The sequence below is a fragment of the Panicum virgatum genome, chromosome 3K (assembly GCF_016808335.1).
Source record: "Panicum virgatum strain AP13 chromosome 3K, P.virgatum_v5, whole genome shotgun sequence".
Classification (NCBI taxonomy): Eukaryota; Viridiplantae; Streptophyta; class Magnoliopsida; order Poales; family Poaceae; genus Panicum; species Panicum virgatum.
In genome coordinates this window covers 21,103,563-21,120,633 of record NC_053138.1, presented here as the reverse complement: position 1 = coordinate 21,120,633, position 17,071 = coordinate 21,103,563, and the positions used below count along the sequence as shown (strand labels likewise).

General features: G+C 45.0%; 3 protein-coding genes and 1 non-coding gene across 5 annotated transcripts; all 4 read right to left on the bottom strand.

Annotated features, from left to right (window-relative positions):
- Nucleotides 1-9,111: 9,111 nt before the first annotated feature.
- Nucleotides 9,112-10,620, bottom strand: LOC120698295. Of its 2 annotated transcripts, XM_039981833.1 has the most exons (3): nt 9,772-10,218; nt 9,543-9,659; nt 9,112-9,440 (listed from the first exon to the last, which is right to left on the bottom strand). In XM_039981833.1, the coding sequence occupies exons 1-3, from the start codon at nt 10,093-10,095 to the stop codon at nt 9,363-9,365; spliced, it is 519 nt and encodes a 172-aa protein (XP_039837767.1). In that variant the 5' UTR covers nt 10,096-10,218; the 3' UTR covers nt 9,112-9,362. The 2 variants fall into 2 exon arrangements, with proteins under 2 accessions (XP_039837767.1, XP_039837766.1); XM_039981832.1 differs by having other exon boundaries at nt 9,543-10,620.
- LOC120701622 lies at nt 10,440-10,636 on the bottom strand. Its single transcript, XR_005686187.1, has one exon. It is a non-coding gene; the product is annotated as a U2 spliceosomal RNA (small nuclear RNA).
- A 334-nt stretch (nt 10,637-10,970) lies between these two features.
- On the bottom strand, nt 10,971-11,916 carry LOC120698294 (probable calcium-binding protein CML9). The gene is made up of 2 exons (XM_039981831.1): nt 11,624-11,916; nt 10,971-11,544 (listed from the first exon to the last, which is right to left on the bottom strand). The coding sequence occupies exons 1-2, from the start codon at nt 11,697-11,699 to the stop codon at nt 11,162-11,164; spliced, it is 459 nt and encodes a 152-aa protein (XP_039837765.1). The 5' UTR covers nt 11,700-11,916; the 3' UTR covers nt 10,971-11,161.
- A 1,052-nt stretch (nt 11,917-12,968) lies between these two features.
- Nucleotides 12,969-15,412, bottom strand: LOC120698293 (calmodulin-2). Its single transcript, XM_039981830.1, has 2 exons — nt 15,184-15,412; nt 12,969-13,611 (listed from the first exon to the last, which is right to left on the bottom strand). The coding sequence occupies exons 1-2, from the start codon at nt 15,257-15,259 to the stop codon at nt 13,238-13,240; spliced, it is 450 nt and encodes a 149-aa protein (XP_039837764.1). The 5' UTR covers nt 15,260-15,412; the 3' UTR covers nt 12,969-13,237.
- Between the last annotated feature and the right edge of the window lie 1,659 nt (nt 15,413-17,071).

Below are 17,071 nucleotides of genomic sequence, written 5' to 3'. Positions count from 1 at the left end.
AACAAAAAAAATATATAGAAAGCCCCGTAGAAGCAGAAGATTAGAAGGAATATTGTACACTATATACAACATATATATTGACTTGCACATTTTATATCTAAGATACCCTATTTCAAAATTTAAATGCTCATATATGGTTATAATAATATTTATATAATAATGCACAAAAGTCGTAAGGAAAATAATCATTTAATTTGTGAAATAATTTATATTTCAAACCAGTCATAATGACTATTATTTAGAAAATGGTGAAGTACAAAAAAAATTTAGAGGTCATGTACACCTAATTTTTATAGCCTAGGTCCGTCACTGCCTCTAATACACATGGATAATGGCCAAACAAGCACAACTATTTAGCAAATCCTAGGAAACAACCACATCAACTTAACCCCCTAAATCTACCCCAATTGTGGAGGAGCCGATAGGAACACAGCGGCCAAATGAACCCTCAATTTTTTTTCAACAAAATAAACAATACCTACACAATGGTGTATTGATCTCGCATGCGGGGGAGGACCAAAACCTAATCGTGGATAGATGACACATCAATTAGCCCGCATGGTGACACACAACTAGTAGATCAGCAGCTAACACACAAAGGGGAAACAGAGGGAGATTTGGATTCGATTGCAACAGCCGCAGCAACGAAATGCTACCCTAAAAACACAGCCAATGCCTAGAGCAATCCTCCCGGCAATACTCACCAGCAAGAGGGGAGGTGGATCCAAGCTCGGATTGGTCTCTGCTCCACCTGGCAGAGGGCGGGATAGAGGAGCAAGGGGTCGACGGAGAGCGAGAGAGTCAGAGAGATACCAGAGACAACATGGGAGGAAACATGAAAACCTCAGGTCCCCTCACTCGTGCGGTATTCACTATCCATGGTCGAAATCAGTGGCAATTTGTTAAAAAAATTATGAACTTTTTAATTTGTAATTGAGGTTTCCCTACACGAAGGCACAAAGTCATCCGGTTCAAGCATAAAAGATCTACACTGGTTCTTCCGGTTTAGTTCGTCAAAATAAAAATCGTCCACTTTCAGACTCTGGCTAAACAAAAGGTGGCGACCTACAAGGAACGGTGGCCAAGTGGTTTGGTTCAACCCTGTGTTCCCAAAGATCGACGCATGCACACAATTTTATCATCTAGCATATCTAACTACAGAAAATAAAAAGGAAAACACCATGTGGACAATGAATTTATAATGCACAAAGGATAAAAAAACTAGAGACAATTTTGCAAAATTCCCCAAAAAACTATTCTTTTTAGCAGCTTATCATATCCAAATAAAATTACTCATCTTTGATCGATTCACAGCTAATTATCCGTCTGCCAAATTTTAGGAACTAGCAATTTAGGTTAAGACTAGAAAATATGGGGACTTACATGTGCTGGTGCTTGTAGTGGGAACGCCAGAAGGCCGCAGGACCAACATCAGATTGGATGGCAAGGCGGCGGAGGGGCCGCTCGCCTTGGTTGTGGATGCTATCTGTTGGATGAGGTTGCCGAAGAGGAAGAGGAGCATCGCACACCACTAAGGCTTGCGAGAGCGATGCCAATGGGTCCTCTGCTCCAATGGTGCCCTCCATGGTGGCGGCATCGCTCGATGGGGTTCCGGAACGGGGTACGGTGGCATCTGAGGTGGAGAAGCGGGGATCCATGGGCATGGGAAAGATGCGATGTGCTGGCACAAGAGATGGTGGACACAAGGTAGTGGGATGGCGGCGCTACAATGGAAACATCTAAGGAGCAGTGCGGCTAGGTAGGGAAGGATGGGTTAGGGTTAGGGTTAGGGTTTGGAATGTTATATATGAAGCTAGGATCAATCCGAGACGTTGGATCTAAATCATGTGTTGAGAAAGATTGCTTAAATAGGAAATGTTAGGTGAACTAATCTGAATCGTTAAGGTGAGATATCACAACATTAGTTCTAACTCAGGACGTTGGAGTTAGGTACTATTTGTTTCGATCTTTCTTTTGGCTTTTGACCAAAAGCCATAAGCTGAAGCGAATAGCCAGCTTTTGAAATTGGCATCTCAAAAGCATCTCAAAAGCTTATTTGTATTAGAAACCAAAAGTATGTCCAGATGTGTTCTTGTTGGTTTCCATAGGATGTTGTTTTGAGAGGTATCACATTTATATATTTTAAGGCAATGCGTAAACACGGCATTTCCGGCGCCCATAAAAGCTTCTCCTTCTGTTCCAAATTATAAGTCATTCCAAAAGTTTTGGAGAGTCAAAGTTTTCAAGTTTGACCAAATTTATATGACAAGATAATAAAATTTATGATACCAATTAAATATCATTAGATTCTTTGTTAGCTATATTTTCATAGTGCACCTATTTGATGTCATAAATCTTTATATTTCTCTCTATAATTTTGGTCAAACTTTGAGATGGTTTGACTCTTTAAAATTCTTGGAATGACTTATAATTTGGAACGGAGGGAGTAGACTAGATGTGAAAAGCAAAATCCTAAATGTACCTTTTACGAATGGAAAAAATTTCAAAGACATGCCCTTATCAAAATGTTGTAATATAAGCCGCCAATGTCACTACACAAAAGGGCCCGATCTCGTGCTCCATTGCCAACTGAGAATGCAAGCCACCGTATATTTGTAATTGTAGCCGATAACCATGGTGTTCCGATTATGGCCGACCGACGATGCATACAACAAGATTGCAGTCCAGGCCTAGATACATAAAGTTTAAGGTATAAAGCACTGTAGCACTTTCGTTTATATTTAATAATTATTGTTCCACCATGAGTTAATTAGACTCAAAAAATTTGTCTTGCAAATTATAAATAAATTGTGTAATTAGTTATTTTGTTTAGTTATATTTAATATTTTATATATGCGTTAAAAAATTCGATGTGATGAAAAATCTCGTAAAATTTTGAAATTTTGAAGAAAACTAAACAAGTCCGTCTTTATTTGTGAGTGCTAACATCAAAAGGTGTCCTCTCTGCTCGGGGGCGCGGGCGCGGCGCGGAGGCCGAGCGGAAACGCTGTTGTTGTTGCTATGGTGTCGAAAGAGATCAGACACCAGAAGCTGAACCCCAAAGGCGAGGAGCACGAGGCAGCCCGCGGCGTGGCCCACCGGGACCCCTCAGCCAGAATCCAACTGACGAGAGACAGTTCGGCGTCCAGGAAATGAAACTGACAAGCTCGTGCGTATGCCGCGGTATTTTTGTTTTATATATATTTGCGGTATTGCATGACTTTTTTTTAGATCAATTGCATGACTTACTCCGTCTTAAAAAAAACAACTATGGGATACGTATCGTCAAACTAGTTCAAATTTGATCAAATTTATAGTAAATAATATTAGCGCTTGTATCTTCAAATGAATTTATTACAATATTCTATAACAAATCTAATAGTATTTATTTTGTATCATTAATGTTATTAATTTTTTATATAACTTTAGTTGAAATTTAAATGTTTGACTCTTCTTAAAACAAGAATTGTATTCTTATATGGATGGAAGCAGTATTGTAGTCTATGGTGCCGACGATTCCAAGAAAGACAATGTTCGTCACGACTCAGTGACTCAATGTCACTGTGGCAATGTCATTGAATCTCAATGGAGCGTCGTGTGCGTACCAACTTTTCATCTGCTTCGAAAGGTCTGCCGGGACATGTATGTCAGGCGAGCTAGCAAGAAGTTCCAAGACAATGTAACAAAATCGAGGGTAGAGCCTAGGGGGGGCGTCTATTCTTTGTATATGCAAAGCGCCGCCGACATGTCGCACACCCTCACCGATGGCTACCGCCAACCGGTGGTCCAGCGACGCTCCTTGCTCTCCACCGCTGCTCTCGGCCCCTTCCTCTAGGTCCAGTGGCCACTGGAACACGGAACCTAAAATCCACCATCGACCGCTCCGCCCACCAACCGCTCCCTCCTCCTCCCCTAGCTCGCCAACAGTGGGGGTCCAGAGGAGGAAGAAGAACAGTCACAACCCCCCTCCCCCCTCCCCGCGACATGTTCTGCTCGCCTTGCATACGCGGGGAATAGATTTCCCGGTCTGGAGGGCTCTTGCTTCTTGGTCCGCAACGGTCGTCCACTACTACAGAATAGGCCTTTGTTCCAGGCCATTTGTCCCGACAGCCTTTGGGCCCGGGACAATATGTGGCTTTTATCCCGGGTCCAACGGCTAGCCGGGCCAGCGGGGGGACAGGGGTCTTTTGTCCCGGTTGGAGGCACCAACCGGGACAAAAGGGTGGCCTTTTATCCCGGTTGCACGATTCATTAGTTTTATTATATATTCATGTAAATACCTGATAATTTCTTCTCTCTTAAAGTGTATGAGACAGAAACAATACACTAATTTATGCGCATACTATGTATGCGAGAACATCCATGGTCTGGTAGGTCCTCCAAAGGGCTGGACAGATTGGGAGGAGGAAGTAAGTAAAAAACTTGTTAATATTTGAACTCGTATTTTAATTAGTCGAAATTAATTATCCCTTTTTTCCATAGGTCGAGGAGATGCGCGATAAACTCATACCGGAGGAAAAGATTATGGCGATTCAAGAACAATTGTCCGGATTTATTGTTGAGCAAGTCCTCGATCCAAAAGGCGAATTCTACTATGATGGACTATCTAATATTGACAATCGCAGCAAATATGATAATATACGCATATATATGTAATTAAGAACGAATATAGCTATGTAAATATATATGTGTGTGTATGTATTAAATTTCTATTTATGAGTATGTATGTATTATATATAAGCACTCCAATAATATATACTCCCTCCTTCCCTGTTTATAAGGCATACACGTATATCAAGATTCAAACCTTGTCATCTTTGACTAATAATTTGACTATTAAATTTTTATTTTTATAATGCAAATTTCATATGATTGGATTCATAATCAAATATATTTTACAATGATTATAAGTTTATAATCAAAAGTGATATAATATATGATAAATAAATGGTCAAAGTGTTGTTTAGAAGACCGTGTCATGTTTCACCATGCCTTATAAACGGGGAAGGAGGGAGTATATATTTATATAATATTGGTCCTAGACATTTTCATATGTAAAGGAATTCACATGTATAGATATGTGTATATATATATAAGTGAATTAATTTATATATGAAAACTATATAGGACAAATATTATATAAGTAACTATATATATATTAGTGGAGATCATACACACTGAATTCCAATACATAAGTTTAATTGAAATGCAAAAGTATAATTGAAATAGAAAAAAAAATCAGGAAAAAGGGACCTTTTGTCCCGGTTGGTAACACCAACCGAGACAAAAGGGTGCGCCAGCCACGTGGCGCTGGCAGCACCTTTTGTCCCGGTTGGTTTATCTTTTGTCCCGGTTGCCAGACCCGGGACAAAAGGACTTTGTCCCGGCCTGGCGTTCTCGGTTGGGAAACCGGGACAACAAGGGTTTCCCAACTGAAACAAATTAGCCTTTTTTAGTGGTCCGATTATTACATTATGCGCACCGACGCCTGATCCAATTCATCGCACTTCACACCCCCACTCCAGCTCTCAAAAGCTTTGTCCGTGGCTTCGTCGTGTCATGTATACGTTAGATTCAGGAAAGAATGAATAAGGTTCAAGAGCAATAGAGGACTTAAGTTGCGCTAATTGTGAATGATCGGTTCTGGGGGTAATTCTAACATGCCACTTTAATTAAGGCTAGTTTTCAACAGAAGTATACACTACTCTCTGGTGTGGAATCATGGAATCTCTCAAACAGGACCGCCACTGGCACCAGCACCTCGATAAGGCAAATCACAAGAATCCGTGCCAAGAAAAAACCTCCAGTTATTGTTATTCTAATCTAGTAGAGAACTAGGCTGCTAGCCTATTGTATTCTGCTGCCAATTGGCAGCTCTTTCCAGAACCCCAAAGCCCCTAGCGACTATGAAAATGGTTGTACAGATGCAACCACATCTTTTCATATGAAGGCCCTGGGAGGGCTCCGGCTCCAAAACCGACTTCTGCTGGAGCCCATCCCAAATGGGATGCAGAGACACGGCTCCGAGAATGAAGCCCCGGGGAGCCCCGGGAATCATGATCTCTGGAGCGATTCAGTGGAGGCGGAGCCAAAAAAACGTGGCCCCGCGCGGCTCCGGTAGCTTCGCGAGACCCCCTACTACCCTTGCCCTCCGCCTGCGCGCACTACGCCTCCTCGTGGAGGCCGAGCTGCGGCAGGCCACGGTGGGAGGCAGCGGCTGTGAGGCGCAGCGGGGCTGGAGGCCGGCAGCGGCGGGAGCCTGCACCCCTGGCGCGGCCGGGCGGCAGGAGACCGGGCGGGGCGGGACGGGAGGTTGGCGGCGGGAGACCGGGTGGAGTGGGGCGGGAGCCTGGGCCCCTTGCGCGGCCGGGCGGCAGGAGACCGGGCGGGGCGGGACGGGAGGCCGGCGGCGGGAGACCGGGTGGAGTGGGGCGGGAGGCCAGCTGCGGCGGGAGCCTTGGCCCCTTGCGCGGCCGGGCGGGGCGGGACGGGAGGCCGGCGGCGGGAGGCCAGGCGGAGCGGGGCGGGAGGCCAGCGGCGGCAGGAGCCTGGGCCCCTAGTGCGGCCGAGAGGCGGCAGGAGGTCGGCGGCGGCGGGAACTTGTGCCCCAGGTGCAGCCGGGCGGCGGCGGAAGACCGGGCAGGGTAGGGCGTCGGGCGAAGAGGGAGGCTGGCGGAGGATGCGAATTGGGGGAGAAGGGAGAAAGGATAAGGGAAGAAAGAAAAATAAATAAGAATGAAAAATAAAAAAGAAGGGTATCATGGTCATTTTATACTTTCTCAGTATTTTAATAGCTAGCTGGAGCTATTTTGCCAAACGTTTTTTCGAAACAGCTTCAGCTTCATCAGAGAAGCCGCTTCACTAAAAGAGCCAGAGCCGGAGTCGTTTTTGGAGTAGCCGGAGCTCTGCTAAACAAGCCCAAAATCTGTTCGTCGTCCTATGAACTGCAGCCTCTGGCCAAGCTTCGTGTCTACTCCAAAATAAGTAACAGCAAATTATTGCTGTCATGGATACAGAAAAGAGATTGTTTCTTACTTAGTATTTATTAATAATATCCAAAAGGAAAAAAAAGGTGGTAAATAGATGGAAGAGTAGATTATACATCAAAATGAAAAACTAAGTCTATTCTGGTATGTGCTAATCCCGAATCCCAACACAAGAATATGAGCACCTTTCCCATTTGAGTATTTGACATGGACTGCTACTCATTAAAACAAGCATATGTACTAATGATAGCTGTAGAGGGGTCATTGATGCATAATTGTACACAGAAGAACAGAGCACAAGCATAACACCCTAAAGTCATATACTTCAAACTGTTAAGATGGGGTCCTTATGCGATAATCTAATTTAGCGCAATATGATACGAATGTGACACTACTAAATGTGTCCTGGTGAGAAAAAAGAAAGAAAGGATCAAAGGGAACTGGGCAGAATCCGAAAACAGGGCAGAATCAGAAAACAAATAGCTAAATAATCTAAATTGAAATGATTGACCACGTTTTAGCAGCTTATTTCTCTTTCCACAGTGCAGCTCCAAAACATTTTAGTCAAATAACAAATGCGCAAATCATGAAACGAGCACTGCGCATTTCTAATAGACATTACTTGCAATATCCTACTCTTAATACAATCAAACAAAGTTGCGAATGCAAGTGAAATGCAAATCAGCTCATCACATATGCTGGTAAACCCAGCCACTACCATAAGGCCTATATATTCTTATAAACTAGACAGTATGCCGTTGACTCCTTTCTTAATCCAATTAAATAAGATAAAATGAAGGCAATCTCAAGTATAATGGTAAGAACTTGCATGTTGCATAGAACAGCCCTGAAGACTGGATCATGTAGAGCTGCGGCCCATCCCTATGATAACCTCCAAGAATAACTCAGCCAAAAGGCCTGATCCTGAACCAAATTGCAACAAACATGTCAAGCAGACATATTATCAAAGCACACTACTAGGTCCTTGACTAATTTATTTTTAAAAAATGATTATTAAGTCACCAGTAAAGTGTACATAGCTAGCTACACGATCAGCGAACTCCTTTACAGGCATGGGTTCTCCATACAGCTGCTTTAGAGTATAATTCTGAGAAAGCAGTAGTGTATAATCAAGATTTAATATTTTTCAATTTTCATAATTGGCGGACTCTGACTTTGCTAGTTTGCTCTTGATACTATCTGCTCATCAGCTGCTAAACCAGCAACAGCCTAAAAGTAGAAGACAGGAACTCTCAAAGTACACAAATTTGCTAAAAAAATACCGATCATACAAAAGTATCATAGTATCACTATATACAATGCAATAAGCATTCAAGTTCTCAATTCCAAGGTTAAGTGCAATTTTACCCCACGTATGTTTTTATTATCAGAGCTCAATGACTATAGGATTGCTTACGCCTATGAGAAAATAAAGAAAGAAAGAACAATGAAGAACATAATTAACAGGCCCGAGTTTTGGTGCACCAAGTGAATTCTCCATTGGACCCCTCCGGAATCAACTTGGACCAACTTCTCTACACCCTAAAATAGAATCATAAAAAAAGCAGAGTCTAAACAGAAAATTACAAGAACAATGCAAAAAAATTGGAAAGGAAGCTTGTGGGGACTGAGGAGTTCCAAACGTGCTGTTGGCAACACTCGACAACCTTGCCAGCGTACTCAACCTGTGGCCATCCGGAGAGAATGTGGTGACAGAGTACAGACAGATCGTAAATATGCTACTCATTGTCAAACTGCTTCCATCTCTCTAAATTTCTTACACACATTCATCTTCAAGACATCATCAGTGGATACAATTTGCCGGCCACTGCTATGACCACGACCACAACACACTAACATTGACGGCGATGCAAAGCCCTTAATGTCAAATGAGGGGGCAAAAAGTTTTTAGGGTTTAGGGGGCAAAAAGTAGTTTTCAGCTGGTTTCTTTGGCCCCAGTGTGACCGGCCTTGAACTTGGAATTTGCCGGTACATTTGGTATGTTTCCAGTTTGGCAGAAGTCAGAACTTGAGATTTCAAACTTGAGCCAAAATGTGACTGGAGATCTACCACAATTGCTCAATAACAACAATGCTAGGTGGGGTAATGCTAGAAGCAAGAAGCATTCAGTTCAAGTGCAAAACACACTATATTTTAAACCAAGGAAACAAATATTTTCCATTCATATGATGACACTCAGAACCTTACTCCAAGCATATAGAAAAACCCTCTTTAATCTGCACATATTCTTTTTTTTCCTCCGCCGCAAACTGATCAGCTCTCTTCAGTTCTAAAACACAGATACATTACATCAGCCGAGGCTAAGTATGCCGTCGATGTTGTGCTTGTTCTTCTGCACCGGCAAATGAATTGAAGTCACAGGAATCCATCTCTGCGTTCTTGCTCCTCGGCCTCCCTGTTCGCCGTCTGCACGGCCTTGAACCACAGAAACCACTGAAATTTACACGGCAACTCTTCAGTCAGTCCAGTCAGCAACAACCACCAGGCAGGCCCCACAACAGGAGGCACGGTGCCGGTGCGTATGTCTATACGTACGGAGGTCGGGATGCCGGTGAAGACGAAGAAGCCCAGGATCGGCGCGTACAGGGCGCTGTCGGAGCCGATTATCCCGAACACCGGCCGCTGGTTCGTGTACTCGAAGATGGAGCCGATCTGTGTGGAGCCATTTCGTCAGAAAAGACGCCGAGCCAGGCTTCGGTGAGTGGCGAGCGCATCGCGCGTGCGGGGAAAGGAAAAAGGAGGAGTTTCCAAGCAAGAAACGCACGGCGGCGATGGCGGTGACCGCGGACGCGAGCAGGTACGCGTAGAACGGCACCTGCCCGGCTTCCTGCCCCTGCACGGCCCCGCCCTTGCGCTCCCAGGGCGGCGGCTCGTCAGCGCCGGGCTTGGCCCACGCGGGGACCTTCTCTTCTGCTTCCCCCGGCGGCTTGCGAGCGGCGGCCAAGACCGTCGGCCTTCGGCGCCGACATTGTCCGGCGATCCGCCCCCAGAGGAGCGAGCGGCCGAGATGGTGGTCCAGAGACCTCGGCCTCGGAACGAGCTGATCTGAGCCGCTGCACAGTGAGGTGGAGACGGCCGCGACCGCCATGGAGACGAACCTGACGAGCTCTCGCGCTCGGCGGGGTGTGTCGGGGCGAGCGGTGGTGCTGGATGGCTGGCGCAGTAGGCAGTCGGGGGGCGAGTGGATAGGACGTGGTCGGTGACGCGGCGTCGCCAGAGGATAGGACGAGGCTGACGTGGCGTGGGCTGGCAGAAGTCTGCGAGCGAAGCACTTGTTGGGCCTTCCCTTTGAGTCCGTCGGGCCCAAATAAGCTCCAAACAGAGATATCTCCAACTGAATAGCAGAGATAATCAAATCAAATCGATTCAAGAAGTCTTCAATTCAAAATAGAAACAATCGTCAAGTTTAATTTAGATTTGATTTAGATTTGGTTGGGGTGCGCCAGGCCCTGCCAGCAGTGCAACGGCTGGGCGACGCTCAAGGACCCCAGTAGCAAGCCACTGTGGTGGGCCCTTCCCCACAAAAAATAAATTTAATATCGAAGTGGACACATAGTCCACATATCAGATATTAAACTGATAAGAACAGATACTACACTTGATCTTAGCCAAAAGGCCGAGAAAGGTATGCTTTGAGAAGGCGGCCAGGGTCTGCTTATATAGCGAGTTGACGCCACGGCTTCGCTTGGCTGGGCGAGGTGGGACTGAACAGCTAGCTGAACCGCGCTGCCGCTGCCGCTGCGGCTGCGTGCGCGTGCTCTGCGGCTCTGGGCGAGCGCTCTGGCCTATGTAACGGGCCTCAGCCCAACGACGAAGCAATCGCGATCCCCCCAGCCCACCGGACGACGAAGATTGGAACGCTGAAATTTTCCGGCGCTGATGGATCCTGCGAGCTGTGATCGCGGTCGTGCTCGTGCTCGGGCCTAGTAGCTTGATTTTTTTTTTTTTTGCGAGAGTGCCTAGTAGCTTGATTAACACAAGATTACCCGGAAGAAATGGTAATCGCCTGTGGCGACTGGTACAAAACCCAGAATTCATCAACACTGAGTCACTGACGAAGTTAAGACAGACAGACAGACAGACACCGAATAATCTTGATCCCCGGCGATCACATGCACGTGGCCACCGGCGGCGACGGACGACGGGCCACCGGATCATTTCTTGTCCCTGAGCAGCACCCTGACGTACTCCTTGTAGTCGACGCGGCCCTCGCCTCGGGGGTCGGCCTCGCGGAGCATCGCGTCGGCCTCCTCCTCCGTGAGCCGGTCGCCGTGGCTCACCATCACCTGCCGCAGCTGCTCCGCGGGGATGGACCCGCCGCGGGCGTCGTCGAACACGTCGAAGCACTCGGCGAGGCGCTCCGCCGACGGCCTGGCGCCCATCTTGCGCGCCGCCACGGCCAGGAACGCCGCGAGGTCGATGGCGGCGGCGCCCGCGGGGACGCCCGCGTCCTCCAGGAAGCGCCGCGCCTCGGCCTCGTCCACGTTCTGGCCCAGCGAGCGCAGCGCCGTCACGAGCTCGCCCGTGGCGATGCGACCTGCAGGGGAAGGAGACGGGGAAAAAATAGTTTTTTTTTTGTGCGTGGCGGCGGAGAGAGCTAGGTGCGGCGTCCTTGCCGTCCTCGTCGGCGTCGAACAGGTCGAAGATCTCCTTGCACTCGTCGGCCTGCTCCGGCGTCAGCTTCTCCGCCATGTTCGCCCGAGCTGCTCGCTCTCCCAGCACACCAGCTAACTGTTTTTTCTCGAGAAAGTAGTGCAGAGTTTTTCTATGGTTCGATTCCGACAGGTCAAAAGGGAAAGCCAAACCATCTCCAATCTCCGATCTGGCAATAAGCCACTTTTTCTTGGTCAGGCAGGGAATAGCCAAACTTAAATCGATTCAGTGGCAGCACCTAGTAATCACAAAAGCGACGTTTCATCCACCCCTGGCGTGATCCAATCTGGCAATCTAGGGTGCATGTAAAGATAGGCCATGCCGCCATGATCCTCACCTAACCCATCACGATTAGCAGCAACCAATCGAGATCCGGCAGCTGACACGAGCAGTATTAAAAGAGGTCTGCCAGAATCAGAGAAGCCAAAGAGGGGGACAGAGGGGAGCAGCTGAAATCAAAGGTTAACAATTCAGTTCCCAAAACGTTTAGTTCCCAAAAAATTTCACCTCTCCTTTAAACACATGTATGAAGCACTAAATGTAATTGAATAACAAAACTAATTACACAGTTTGGATGTACATGACGAGACAAATCTTTTAAGCCTAATTAGTGCATGATTAGCCATAAGTGCTACAGTAACCCGCATGTGCTAATGACGCGGTCAAAGGCCTCAAAAGATTCGTCTCGTGGTTTCCAAGTGAGCTCTGAAATTAGTTTTTTAATTAGTGCCCGAAAAACCCTCCCGACATCTGGTCAAACTATTGACGTGACATCCAAAAATTTTCGCATTTGCAACTAAACGGCCCCTCAATCACCACTCAATTCCTTTTTTTTTCCACACCTTGATTGTTCTTCCCCCATACCAACTCGTACTGCAGCCATGGAGACAGTGGTGATGAAACTGTCGTTTCAGAACCAACTTGTTTCAACAGCCTGGAACAACACCTAATCTGTTCCTCTGTTCATGATTCGTTCCTGAATAATAATTAGCTGGAACAGCGCCGCAAGAGATTTGCTGTCACTAGTCATGAGCGCTTTCTAGAACGATGCATTATCAAAGGAATCACCGGACTTCCATTTCCATCATAGTCCAATGTCTCTGGACCGGCATACTGGAAAGATTTTGGCACGACTCCTCAAGAACACAACGGTCAAAGCAAACACTTGCTCAATCCAGATTTGTCCATGGCCACTTAGAGCGAGGGTAGAACCAATAAAAAAACATCCACCCCCACATATCATGCACGCAAATTTAACATTACCAGAAATGCAGATGGATTGGAAACGAAAGATAGGACTTGCGCAAAAAAAGAAAGACAATACCCACGAAAATATGAACTTCAACAAATCCTAAAGCTCCAACAGGCGCAATAATGCAAGATAACAACATCACAATCAAAAGAAACAGGTATCTGATGTCGCGTTCCCATGACTACACCACCTAACCCGACCACTACTCAACATTACCACCTGCATGATACTGATACGTGCTCATCAACGGGACATGACAAAGTACAGCTTGTGAGCCTGATAATTCAGTTTGCTTTGGACAAACTTATTTTTGGGGGACTGCTCCTCACTTGGCCATCATGACCTTGACAAACTCCTCATAGTTGATCTGGCCATCACCGTCCACATCAGCCTCACGGATCATCTCGTCGACTTCCTCGTCGGTCAGCTTCTCACCAAGGTTGGTCATGACATGGCGGAGCTCAGCAGCCGAGATGAAACCGTTCTGGTCCTTGTCGAAGACGCGGAAAGCCTCCTTGAGCTCCTCCTCGGAGTCAGTGTCCTTCATCTTCCTTGCCATCAGGTTCAGGAACTCTGGGAAGTCGATGGTACCATTGCCATCAGCATCAACCTCGTTGATCATGTCCTGCAGCTCTGCTTCAGTAGGGTTCTGGCCAAGGGAGCGCATAACAGTTCCCAGCTCCTTGGTAGTGATGCAACCTGCCGAAGGAAAAACAAATCAAACTTAAGATTAGTATTAGAAAACAAGCAATCTTCTCATAAAGGATTTATAAATCATAGAAGTCCTAGCTTGTTCAATTTGAAGCCAAATACTACATAGCTACTAAGGCTATTTTTAGCTCACATTATTATAACAAGACAGAGCACATAATAATGACATGATCACTTTCAGCATGCCAAGGACTTCCATTCACCCATCGAATTACAATAATAGCTTACTATAGCAGGAAAGAATTGATAAACAAGCATTGCTTGAATGAAAAGCCACCTAAAGGAGCAAAGTATTGCATCACCTCAGAAGGATGGAAGTTATGCCAAACAAGTAAAATGACAGGTAATAGTAAAATGCCGGTCACTTTCAGAAAATATCTATGATGTTGGTCATCAACATCTCAATACAAACAGTTAAGTTATGGATTCATTTATCACATAACAATATAAATAGTGGAATTAAGAATATAGTGACCATAATTCAGGCAACATGAACACATTAATGCAGTGACTGGTTTTAATTCTAGTCCCATAATCAGTTTCCTGCCACTTTAATAAACATGCTTCACAGCTATTAATTTGCGTAATCAAACCCAGCTCTAGCATGAAAGTCAAAATATGTATTCAACAGAACAAAGGACATTTAGAAATGAGCTACAATGCAAAGTGTGATAAAGAGTGCACTACTATGCCTGGTCCAAGACTACACAATAAACATTTTATGACCAACTTGTTGGCTCATAAACAGGCAGGACAAATATGCTACAAGACTATCATGTATCATAGCAAAAAAAAAAAAAAATCAAAGTAAAATAACATTTATAACACTTCTTCTTCCAAGCTAAAACGACCACTGCTCAACATCATACTACCATACCACAACAGATTCACACCTTAATTTCTAGGCATAGCTCAAAGCCAGCACCCTTTCTTCAAAATCATAAGCATACAGTCTCCATGATCTATATCCAACTACCCTTTCCATAAGATATATCCGATACTTGATGAGTAGATCATGCAACCATATGTACGCTATGCTAATAACCTGTCTCACAAAGTTAGATGCTCGGATCATACTATGTTCACTATCCATTACTCCATTGTACATGAATGCTCCCCTAGATATTAGTTAGAATTCCAACCCCATCTCCGAAAGTAAACGATTCACTATCATCCCCAAATCGATCTCCCCTCGATAGCACTGCAAAATCATAAAAAAATTCACTGTTCTCCCGCCTTGCGAGCAAAATCCTAGATGATAAACAGCTGGTAGCTGGGAATGAACACGTCCCTAGATGGCTAGAATCGCTGGGCGCAACCCACGCCCCCAAACGGCAAAACACCACCGAACTACTTCACAGATCACCAAACCCTAGGCACCACGTCACGCGGCCGGCCGGATCCGGAGCCGTACCCCCGACGGCTCCGACATAATCCCTACAATTCGGGCCGGATCGGTCGGGGCTGAAAGCTCGATCCCGATCCAGCCGCCAGAGCATAGATCGCGGGGAACCTAGCGGGGCAGGGAGAGGGTGGGGAGGGGCCAGGTGAGGCGGGTACCGTCGCCGTCCTTGTCGAAGAGGCTGAACGCCTCCTTGAACTCCGCGATCTGCTCGTCGGTGAGCTGGTCTGCCATGGGGATGGGCTGCGGCGAGGGCACGCGACGCGGAAGGAGAGGAGGGAGGGCACTGTTGGTTGGCCTGCGCGGATGGGGGAACGGGGAGGCCCGGCCCGCGGGCCGGTTTTATAGGCAGCGGTGAGGCAATGGGAGGATTCCAAGTTCTAGCCGTGGTTTTTGTATCCGGTTCGCCACGCCTTTTTCCTTTTGGCTTTTATTTTTCCTTTTTTCCCCCTTTCTTTGGCGCTAGGCAACCAAAGATTCCATGTTCCGTCAATCCATCTTGAGCTTGACACTATGGCCAGCGGTATGTGATTTTTTTTCTAGGATTAGTTAAATGTATGGTGTGTGTTTGTTGTTGACGGTGTTAATATAAAATTAATAAAAGTCGGACATAGAATATGTTTAAGTCTTTGGACTACTAGTGGGATGGCACGTATTTAATTTTCCATCCATCAAGCAACGATATATGTCATTTATTTTTATTTTAAAAATAATACATATTTTTTTCTCTATAAAACAATGATTTCAATTATTACCATTCCAAAATAAATAATGATGTGAATTATGGGTGAATGCATGTGCAAAAATAGTAAAGTGTGTGACAAAGAAAGTAATATGCGGGTACAGGAGGTGAGTAGATAGATATTTTGGTGTAAAAAGAATTAGAATTTTGGTGAAAATATTTCTCATATATAAAAAAAGAACTCTATCCCTTTAGTCAAACTTTTTAGCCTGACAAATGGAACCTCTATGAGGATATAGTGGATCTATTCTTGATGAGAAATATTTTTAATTATTTCAACTTTTATTATATCTTTGAATTTGAATGGACCATTCGTTTTGTGGTTCCAGAGGTTACCAGACGGTGCGTGTCATGTGTTGCTCCGATCCCCAACTCCTACTCACGTGATGCTATAGGAGTAATACTAGTTAGGTTGGCGCGCTATGCGCGCCTATACCAAAAATATTGATCTAAAGTAGTAATGGAAAGATATTATCTGTTACTATATTCGAAGCAACATTACATCGATGTATTAAAATCAAATCTAAAAGTTACAGTGAAGCGACATAGTAGTTCAGAGTCCGAGAGCGCGCAAATCCCAAGCATTTTAGTATAGAGGTACAGATAAATTTTCCTTAGAAATTAATTTTTTTTTACGTTAATAGGTATATTTGATGGATTGGGCTACATTAATTATTGATTTTTGTAGGGAAAAAAGTAAGATTAGCAATGAATGAATAGTTCAATTATATTTTGTGAGTTTACGAAGTGAAAGCAAAACCCAAAAAATAGTAGGACTGCCACATAGGAATGTAGTATACAAAGTCTAGTTATTATTTTTATATGCAGAAAATAATTAAATATATTTTATATTGTCAAATAATGGAAGGAAGATATATTTTTTTGAAAGATAGACCCACTTAATAGAACCGTAGGCTCCACCAAATGTGCGCAGGTCCCACTTGAATAGTATGTGGGTCCCACGTGGGTCCTGTCTGAATAGTAAATGGGTCCTGCCTAAACAGTATGTGGGACCTGCATGAACAGTCCATGGATCCCACGTGGGGCCATAACTCACGGGAGCTCCCCAAATGTTGGCACTTTAGTATAGGTATATAATTTCTTTTGCTTGTGATTTAGATACATAAATTTATCTATATATTTAGACATAGTGTATATTCAAGGTGAATAGCAAAATCAATATATACCCTGAAATTCTAAAACAACCTACAATTAAATTAAAAAAATAAAAAATAGTAGTGCACTAATAGGGCTAGCTAGGCAGCTTTAATCCCTCTGCCACGTCCATGCGCGAAACGAACGTT